Source organism: Uranotaenia lowii, unplaced genomic scaffold (genome assembly GCF_029784155.1).
Source record: "Uranotaenia lowii strain MFRU-FL unplaced genomic scaffold, ASM2978415v1 HiC_scaffold_76, whole genome shotgun sequence".
Taxonomy (NCBI): Eukaryota; Metazoa; Arthropoda; class Insecta; order Diptera; family Culicidae; genus Uranotaenia; species Uranotaenia lowii.
The window spans coordinates 34706-45433 of record NW_026598711.1 but is presented as its reverse complement, the minus strand read 5'-3'; the positions used below and the strand labels follow the sequence as shown (position 1 = coordinate 45433).

Sequence of the window (10728 nt, the reverse complement as noted above, 5' to 3'; positions counted from 1 at the left end):
CCGGCCAATTTTCATAACTATTTTTGTTAGTATGCAAGCATGCTGTGTACATACACGGAGCTTTCAAGTGAGGTTAAGCGCAATGGCCTACCTGTTATTATCCATGTACTACGATGTAAACGAAAGATTATTGTTAGTTTAACCACGGATCCAGGAGGTTCAAGATGCTACATACTGAAACTTCGTTCAAAATTTGTGTGCTTTTAGTAAATATTGGCTGCACGCATCACACTTGAAATTAATAATTTCATTTGATGAAAAGGTCAATTTACTTATTGATGATAAATATTAAGACTGTGACTAAGTTTTCAAATTGATTTTCAGAATTGAAATTTTCATTCAATCTCAATGCTGATTCGAGTTTGAAAAATTGTCAAACTTGAATTTGTAATTCTCAATTCTCAGTTATTGAATTTTGTGTTTGAATTTCATGTAGCTCTTAGCGAAATTTAAAACTCAAAACCGGGAAATATCCTTCCAAAATCTACGTATTTTCCAAAAAAGGCAAGAGAAACGCTAAAAAATAAACACTCGCAAAAATTTTTAACCAACGCACATCAGCGGCGTTCAAATCTTATCACACAATTTAAAAAAATGCACGCTTATTTATTTAGCTAAAAAAAAGATGAAAATATGGAATTTCGTGAATGATGGAAATTGTGAATGATCTTGGAAAAAAACCGGGCCTTTTTCTCAGACATCAGGGCAACTGGTCCGGACCTCTCATCTCCCAACTATTTTTTTGAAAATCTGGGCAAGCCCCGGGCAAACCGTAAATATTCAGATACATAAATGTAATAGGATTGAAGTGGTGTATGCAATATTTTTATGTTGTTATAAGATTTTGGAAATTTCAATTGATCACAAAAAGGGATTGCGAGTGCCTCAAATATAAAATTTGATGAAAGTTACGGTTTTTGATTACAAAACATTCTTTATTGCATTTACGGTAAATGATAAATTAAATCTTGATCTCTATGCTGATGCTTCAAAAACAGTGAAACGCAAAATACTGTGAAATTAGGCTCCTAAAAATATTATTCTGCCATTTGGTCCATTTTGCATGTTCCTACAGCGGATGCATTTAAAAATTCTCTTCTGGATCTATGAAAACAAAATTCTAAATATTTTATTCAAAAATATGTGGGATATTAGAGCAGTGTCCTGAAGAGCCGCAGCTTTACATCAAAAGAGCCGCAGCTTTACATCATAGGTTGCCGACCTATGCCCTGGTAGAATCATCGAGCTTCACACTGATGCCAGTAAAGTGGGCTACTCGGTGCCATCCTTCTTCAGAAGAATCCAGAAGAGAAGGATTTTCATCCTGTTTATTATTAAAGCAAGAAAACGTCAACAAGTGAAACTAACTATCCGAGCTATGAGCTCGAAGTGCTTGCTATCGTGCCGGCGCTGAAGAAATTTCGAGTCTATTTGCTGGGAATAGAGTTTTTTTTTGTAGTATCTTTATTTGAAACGGCTCATATCATGAGGCTTTAAGGAGCCAAACTCGTTTTTGTTTTTACAATTGTTTGCTTTGCTTAACACTTTTATTTTGGAGAAAAAGAAGATAAGAAAGGGAAATATGAAAATAAAAAGGATGTAATCTAATGTCAAAATCCAAATACATGCATCATTCTACACACGTACACCTGCAAAATGAGGGGTGTTCAGGTTTTTTATATGAATGATTAGAAACAATACGGTGAATTTATATTGACAACTTTTTGAACCGAACAGCCTTTATGCCAATGGGCTTTCGGAGCTTTCAGTCATATAATATTTATTTTCTTATCAACTATCTAAGTTAAAGTTTATTAAACTATTCGATTTTTTTCTTCCCCTCTATTCGAGATGACTCGAAGAACGACCTAAGCCATCGTTTTACGACTAAAAACATCGCTCCCAAAACAATCACAGCCATCAGCAGCAGAAATGCGGCCACATCGTAGTAATGATACTGCCAGTTCGGCATTCGGGCCTGTTTGTACCGCAGATGTCCAGCCCCCTGATGCCGGATAACGTATTCGATCCACCAGACCGCTTTTTCTACCGGACGCATCGGTTTGTCCCGAACCAGATTACCAATTCTCCTGATGTTGTTCTTGTATCTGAAAGAAAAAATTAAACACTTTTATCAAACCCGATTTCGATTTCGGAAAATCTACCCTCTTCTTACTTCTTATTGCTGGTAACCTCGATGATGGCCTCCCGGAGACCTTCGACCGTCAGGTGTTCCATCCAGATGGACTTGCCGATGCCGAGCTCGGTCACACGATCGCCGTTGGCATACTGGTCGAAGTTAAATGGAATAACAACCATCGGAACGTGTCGATCCACGGATTCCTCCATCGATTGCTGTCCTCCCTGGGTCACGAACAACTTCACGTTGGGATGAGCTGAAATTATTTTTTAAAAAAAAATTTGACAAAGAAACTTTCAGTTCTAAGGAGGGAGAGAGTGTGGTATTACGGGCCATGGGGAAACGTGGGTAACTCTGATTATCTCGGATGTGTGTTGAGATAAAAATCTCAATCCAACTTTCATCGTCGTCGCTCTGCGTAAGCATATCTTATATATAAAAATACATTCATAATTTAAAATACATTTTGCATTCCTGTAAAGTTTTCTTATTCTAAATCAAGAGTTATAAGAACTAATCTGTCAAATTTATTGAATGCGATAAAGACGAACATAAATCGTTTAGCATCTTCATTTTGCTCGACCGGTAACCTTCTCAACATAAAACAAAAAGATAGTTTTCTTTTTTGTTCTCTCGATGCCAATTTTTTTTTTCAAATTTTACTTTTTTTTATTTGTGTAGTCCTCCAATATCCTTTTATGCTCTTTTCTTTATCTTCCAAACTTTCTTTGAAACCTTCATTTTTCGTTCTCCATTTTACCGCACCTTGCTTGTAACTGTTTCAAGTTTTAATTTCTTGTTTTTATCGTGTCTTTCTACTCCCATGTTTGTTTTTTTTAATTATATTTTCCATACTTGTTCATTTTTACTTTTTCTACCCTAATTCTTGTAGTTTATCTCCACTTTTGTGATAGCCCCTTTTTACAGGTTTCCTTTATCTCCTCTTTCAGCCTCGATTGTCAATTCTCAATTGCTATCTAAACTTTTTTGAAAATCTTCAGCACCATTTTCCCGTTGTCCATTCTCTCGTTTCCGTGATCAATTTTTCCTTCTTCCTTTAGCTCTTTTTTTATATTTACCTCTATCTATCGGTCTTCTATCATGAATACTTTGGTTTTTCATCTTCATTGTATAATTGTATAGTCAATGATGAAGATTTCCAATTCCCAGTATCGTTTTCAACCTTTTTTTTTAACTATTTACATCTCTGAATAAAAAACGAGATTTCTCGTATTTCCGCAATCTTTTAACTGTTTATTTGTTTTATCTTCCGATTCTTATTTTATTTCCTTGTCTTTCCTTTCTTCCTTTTTAATTTTTTTTAATTTTTAGTCCTCTAATATCTTTTCATATTCCATTCTTATTTTCATCTGTATATTTTTCATGCTTTATTTATGAATTTTATTTTATCGAATCTTATTTCTTACTTTTTCCACTTTAATTCTTCCATTTTTATCCCTAGTTTTGTGATACTCCTTTTTCCTCGAAATTCCTAATCTGTTTTCTCTCTTTCTTAAGTTTCCGTTTTTGTGTGTAAAATTTGTTCCTTCAATTATATTATTCGTTTTCCTAAATGTATCTTCATTTTCCCTTTCTTCATTATTCCTTTACTTGTTATCCATTTTTCTTTCTCTATTTATCGCATTTTATTTTCTGTTTTCCGTTCTCTATCAAATTCCTACAATCAGTACTATCATTTCTCGTAAATGTTTTGTCATCAGATTACTCCTATTTCTTTGCTTTATCTAGATTTTAGTATGTTGTCTCCGTAATGGATTCGCGATACCTCTCCACCTGTATGTTATGCTTCTCTTTTCAAATAACTATAATAGTTTCATCACTATTTTTTTCTTTTTCATTATTTTTCTTCCACTTGCATTGACCCTCTACACATTTTTGTTGCTCTTTTAAAGGTTTGAACTTAATTTCCATTCAATTTTTTTTAAGCATTAAGTATTTATACCCACAGTAGTATCAGTTATCTTTCTTTTACTAAGAATCTTTAGTTTTGTGAATTTCAATCGTTCCAAATTTCTTTTTCTTCCCTTTTCGATTAGGAGTTTGCTGGTTCTTTTTCTCCGTCTTCCTTTTCCATTGATTTCATGTTGTCTTTCATCGCACTATATTAACTTTCCCATTTTTTTAACTCAATTGATTTTTCTTCTTTGTTCATCTTCATTTTCTGTACACTATTTTTCATACTGTTTTTTTTTTTCATTTATTTATTATCTTTACTTTATTCGCCACTTTTGATTTCAAATTCCCATTCTATTACCTTAGTTATCTTTCCTTCCTTCCTTTTTTAAGTTTTTTTTTGTACTTATTGTTCCCTTCTAGCTTTTGATTGATCTTTTTTTTTACACTCTTTATTTTCAATACTTAGTTATTGTCCTTAATTTTATCAAAATTCAATTGCTGTCTTACTATTTCCACTATAATTCTTCCTATTTTGATCTAAACATATTTTTGCAATTTTTTCATAAAACAAATTTTATCTTTCATTTGCCATTTTTAGCATTAATTTCTATAATCTCTTATTATCACAGATTAGTCCCTAATTTTACACACCCTTTTTTCAATACTAAAAAAAATTATTTCAAAGCATAGTTTCGTACTCCATTGTTATCAGGATTTTTAATCTTCAAAACCGTCGAACGACAAATTATAACCGCAAAGACGGAACTCCGAAGTTCACATTTGGCGGAAAAAATGTTTTACGGGAACTTCAGGTTACTCTTGTCACGTAAAAGTTACTCAGGAGCTTCCAACGCCTCTTGAAAGGTTAAATTATCGATAACGGAACTTTTAAGCGCTTTTAATGCAACTTTCTAACGCACCGTTAAGGTTCTTCAAGGTGCTCTAAAGAACCTATATGAGATTTCTTAGCGACATGTTAAAAATTTCTGTCAATTCCTTGTCATGGTATGTGTTTTGTTTATATCTGTATGTACTGATATTTACAAATGGAATTCAAGAATTTTTCGAATTTTTCTTATCAATTTTAAGATATTCGAATAAATAAGCAGGACATAAGCAGCTTTTGTAATCAAAACAATTTATAATCAAAATCAATGAGATAGACCATGATAGACCGGCAACTTAGTAATCTATCATCTGGTTGTCAGAGCAATCTGACAACCGGATTTTTTTTTCGGCGCGTAGAAGTTTTTTGACATTCTCTTAGAAGCTGAGTAGCATTCTCTGCAGCCACCTAAACGAACTTGAAAGTAGCTTTAAGAACTTAAATTTTGGGCTAAGTAGCATTCTCTTCAGACACAAATGAGAGCTGACAAAGCTTCTATGAAACCTATTTAAGGGAATTCTTGTTGCCTGGGTAAAATCGTCCGTTTGCACCAAAATGCGTTGTAAGATTGAAGTTCCTTCTTTTCTCATTTCTCTTCAATATTCTTTCTCTAAAATGTTTTGGTATGTTCTGCGAATGAGTAACCTCAGACAGCAACACTACAGGCAAACTTATCGGTCATTACTCAAAATACACAATCTCTTTTTTTTTCTTTTTTTTTCAGTAGCACTCTGTCGTGATTTTACGAATCTCAATTCAGAGATTCACTTAAACACGTCTGTCGCTTACAAGAATAGATCAATGACTGACTTTGTTTTGTTTGTTTGTCAAGTGTTGCCAAAATAGCAAACGTTGTCATAGAAATTTATTTTATTTTATTTATCTTCAGTGTTGCCGAATATAACTATTATTTTTTTTTATTTTTGATTAAATTTGATTTTTTTTCTGTATATCTTTCATCTCATCCCTACATTTCTTCTCACCTCTATTCTCAATTCAAACTTTTCACGCGTCGACTTTTGTTTTTTTTCCTTTAGAGCAAAATTTTATCTACCAAATATCTTCAATTTTTATTCCATATTCCACATCTTTATTCTCTATCCTACAAATTTTATTTAATTTCTGCTCATCCTTCATCTCATCTCTACATTCCTTCTCAACTCTATTCTCAATAGAATCTTCAATTTACAGACTTTTGTTTTTCTTAAATACAAAATTTTACATCCCAAATATCCCTCATCTCAATTCTTCATTCCATTCTCTGCAAAAGCTTTTCAAATCTAAATTTTTTTTTTAGCATATTCTTCATTTCATCCGAAAATATTCTTCACAAAAGCATTCCCAATTTGTGCTTTCCCTGTCGTTCTGCTTTTATTTACCAGAGTCGGAACAATCCGCAAAAAACATGCTTAGCAACAGCTTTCTCACACTGTGCTTTCCTTGTCACTCTGTCTCTGTTTACAAGAGCCGGAATAGTTCGATAGTATTCTTAGAAACAGCCTACCCAACCAGAAGGCTTATTCAAAACAAACAATCAGCAGCAGTACCCTTAAAAATCTAAATCTAAATAAAAAATCAGAAGCAGCAGCCTTAAAAATCTGTGCTTCTTAAGCCAATTCTATCCTTTTTCCACCAGAAGGCCAAATAAAAACAAACAATCAACAACAGCAGCCCTGAAAATTTGCGCTTCCATTGATTCCAAAGCCAATTCCATCTTTTTCCACCGAAAGACCAAATCAAAGCAAACAAACAAACAAGCAGCAGCTTTAAAAATCTGCGCATCTAACGTCAATGCCGTCTTTTATCACCGGATGGCCAAATCATAACAAACAATTAGCCGCCATAGTCCTGAAAATCTGTGCTACCAAAGATATGCGTCTTTATCCACCGAAAGGCCAAATCAAAATAAACAGTCAGCAGAAGCTGCTTTAAAATCTGCGCTTCCAAACCCATTCCACCTTTTTCCACTGGAAAGCCAAATCATAACAAATATAATAGAACAATTCCGTCTTATTCCACCGGAAGGCCAAATCAAAACAATCAGCAACAGCCTTAAATATCTCTGCTTCTAACGGCAATTCCGTCTTATTCCACCGGAAGGCCAAATTAAAACAATCAGCAGCAGCAGCCTTAAATATCTGCACTTCTAACGGCAATTCCGTCTTATTCCACCGGAAGGCAAAATCCAAACAATCAGCAGCAGCAGCCTTAAATATATGCACTATTTGTGCTTATTCTACCAACCACGCCATTGTCGTGATTCTACGAATCTCAATTCAGAGATTCACTTAAACACGTCTGTCGTTCACAAGAATAGATCGATGACTGACTTTGTTTTGTTTGTTTGTCAAGTGTTGCCAAAATAGCAAACGTTGTCATAGAAATTTATTTTATATTATTTCTCTTCAGTGTTGCCGAATACAACTATTATTTTATTTTATTCTTAATTAAATTTGATTTACACACTCTTTACCACAGTTGATTCGGATTTGATGATTTTTTTTGTTTTGTTCCACATAACGACCGGTCTATCTCGTCATCAAAGAGTGCGTTGATAGAAAAAAAAACAGATTCATGTGCAACTGTAGATAGCAGCAACAACAATTTTGTAAACGGAAAAGATTGATGATTGGGAGGTAATTAATGAAGTCAAATTTTCTTAATTTCCTTTGTTTTTCTTTCAGGTTATTTTATATGCGTTCTTTTAACGATTGCTTTGATTGGACACAGGTTTGACACGTTTGGAAAATAAATGTATAGAGAATAATCTAAGTGATCAATAAAATAACAAATATTTTTTTCTTGTTTTCTCTCTTGTAGCTCTTTCTTCTACACATAGTTCACTTAAATCTGAACGCATTAAAACGGGCCTATCTCGGAGCTATGTAATCGATACCACTGTAGTACCTTTTTGCTGTAGTAGCAGCTTGCCAAATTTGGCCAAAACTTAACTGGTCCTTTGTGAGATATAATGTACGGAAGAATACGTTTTCTCAGGCACTCCTCCTTGTACATCTTAGGGTCCATGGTCTTGTTTGCCACAAAAACCGAGGTTTTTCGTTCGCAGCTGCAAATACCTTGCCAGATCAAACACTTTCTTGCAAACTTATCGGCAAAAACAAACTCGAACTTGCCGGGGACATCACCCCGACCAGTGGCTTTGTAAAATTTTTGGCATGGAAGCTGCCCAAAATCCATCTTCACGTACGCTTCATCGCTCATCAGGATGCATCCGTCGTTTCTCGTAAGAACCTTGTTGTAAAACTTCCGGGCACTTCCTTTGGCTATTACATTTTTGAACCTGACCACGTCGGGTTTTTGACGTGGTTGTCCAAAATTAATTTTCGTTTCGCGGCTTCCATCACGTGTAACTTTTTTGAAACAAAACGAATCGTCAAAAAATTTTCAGCACTGCTAAGGGAAACATTCCAAAACAAAGTACTGTCAAAACCTCCAAATCCGACTACTAGGGGTGCAGTGGAATAACATACAGTGCCTCCTATATTTTGCAAATAAAATTAAAGTTACCAGATATCATGATTTTACAAAAAATAAACATAATTCAAGTATAACTATTTTTTTTTCTTCACATTTTGATAAGGAACAAGTATGAATTTGCAATCTGAAAATTCCCTTCAATTCAACCACGGTATAAGAAAAGTTCATCTACCGGTATTTCGATAGCAACTTACTATCTTCTTCAGTGAGCGTTTTCGATTTCGAAATGGAAAACGCTCTCTCTAAAGCAAATTGTAAGTTGCTATCGAAATACCGTTATCTTAACTTTTCTTATACCGTGGATGAATTAAAGGGAAATCTTTCGATTGCTTGGATTCAGTAGAATCATTCAACCAAGTAGGCTCACAACACATAATTAATTTACAATTATTTGTACAAATTACATTTTGAATCTATACCTACATCACCAGAACTCTAATAAAGCTTAAGTCTGGTTATTTGGAACGTCATCATAACTATTTTTTTTTAATCTTCGATAAATTTATCATGCTGTAAAATTTTGATCTCCAAAGCTTTTATAAAACATGTTAGCAATTTTTTTTTAAATTCCCTGAGTTTTCCTAATTTTTTTTTAGTTTTTTTTCAGCAACCATGATGGTTGATAAATGATGATTTATTGAGCAATGATTTGGTAAAATTAATAACAAAAAAAATTCGATACCTATTTGATTTCAAATTGAAGCACTTTGATTGCTGAATTTAAAGGTGAAGTTCTTTTGTAATGTTAGCAATTATCTCTATACACTTTACATGACACGAATGCCCAAACGTTGGTAATGATGTAAAACTAAAGATCGTGTGAATTCATCAGGGGTACCGGAAGTTTTTTTTTATGCTCCCGAGAAGAAAGTTACAAGTCTTCAAACTGCCGATAGTGTGTCATATTGACACTCCAGAGAGGATAAGGATTAAAGATAGTTTGAGTTCGGAAGCAAGTACTCACCGAGCACATCCTGCTGCGGGAACCAACGGTTCATCCAGATGTTTCCGGTCCCATTGAACTCGGTCGGTTGATCGGACTTCCACAGTACGTTCATATCCAGCGATTGGAAAACTTCCATGAAAATCCTGTTATTGTGAGCGTTGATCGATCCACTCTTGATAAGAGATCCCAAACTAAAGTAGACAACACCTTGCTTGGAATTATCAAGGAAGAGTTGAAGATCATTGGGCAGGGCTTTGGCTGGTTGCACGTGTAGCAAACCCAGTTGGATGGCTTGGGGAACTGTTGGCCTTACGAAACCCAACACGGGTTCGACGTTTGTCATCAGAAAATCGAGACGCTGCATTAACTCGTACGATTTGGACATATTGCTACCGAAATTCTGATCGATGATTCGATCGTACATGGAAAATTCGATCGGAAGCAGAATGTAGTCGATGAACAACTTTTCGAGAACGGCCCAGAGACGATTGAAGAAACCGGGGAATGCGGCGTATTTTTGGTTCATTTCCGGATGAGCGACGACGTTCATCACATTTCCCACCACCTGATGCGCAAAGCCAATCGAATCGATCGAAGTGATTCCCACCATCGGAATTTGGTACAGCTCGGAGAATGCGAAAAATGGGGTCATGTGAAAATATTCCACCAAAAGGACATCGAACTGGTGCAGGTGAGGATTCTCGATCAGGTATTGCACTTCCGGATGGGCCAGTTCCGCAGCGACAAACTTCCTGGTAACATCCATCAGTCGCCAGGCCACTTCCAGTGAGCTGCACCCATTCTGTCGCAACTTGGCCACATCGAAATTATCGTCCACAATCCGATGGGCAAAGTCCCAGCTGATCTGCGTCACATTCGGATTGTCCGTCTCGAAAGGATCCGTCGTCATCATCAGCACCTGGTGACCCTTTTCCAGCAGCCCTCGGACCACAGCTCGGAACACAATCTGGTGGCTTTTGGCTGGCGAGGGAAAGATGGCCAGGATCCGGGCACCCTCAGCCAAGTGGCCAATCAGAACCAAACCAACTATCCATCCTAGCGATCCTCCTCTTAACATTCTGGTATTGCCCTTAGAGTTGTGATTGATTTATCAAAATGTGGTCCCAAGCGATTAAAAAATTATGATTCAACCGACGAGCGAGAGCAGTCATTCGATTACACCAAGCAGAAAAAAAAACTGAACCGTTGGCGCGCACTCGGCGAAAGATGCTTGTCGAATGATTTGAATCTTCGTGAGCGCGATTCCCCCAATTATGGGAGGGCGCATTTCCCAATCTTAGTTATAACAACGCGTCTTTACGCATCAACTAACAAGTTGAA

General features: G+C 35.7%; 1 protein-coding gene across 1 annotated transcript; it reads right to left on the bottom strand.

Annotated features, from left to right (window-relative positions):
* Positions 1-2172: 2172 nt before the first annotated feature.
* On the bottom strand, positions 2173-10465 carry LOC129760777 (UDP-glucosyltransferase 2-like). Its single transcript, XM_055758439.1, has 2 exons — positions 9406-10465; positions 2173-2396 (listed from the first exon to the last, which is right to left on the bottom strand). The coding sequence occupies exons 1-2, from the start codon at positions 10463-10465 to the stop codon at positions 2173-2175; spliced, it is 1284 nt and encodes a 427-aa protein (XP_055614414.1).
* Between the last annotated feature and the right edge of the window lie 263 nt (positions 10466-10728).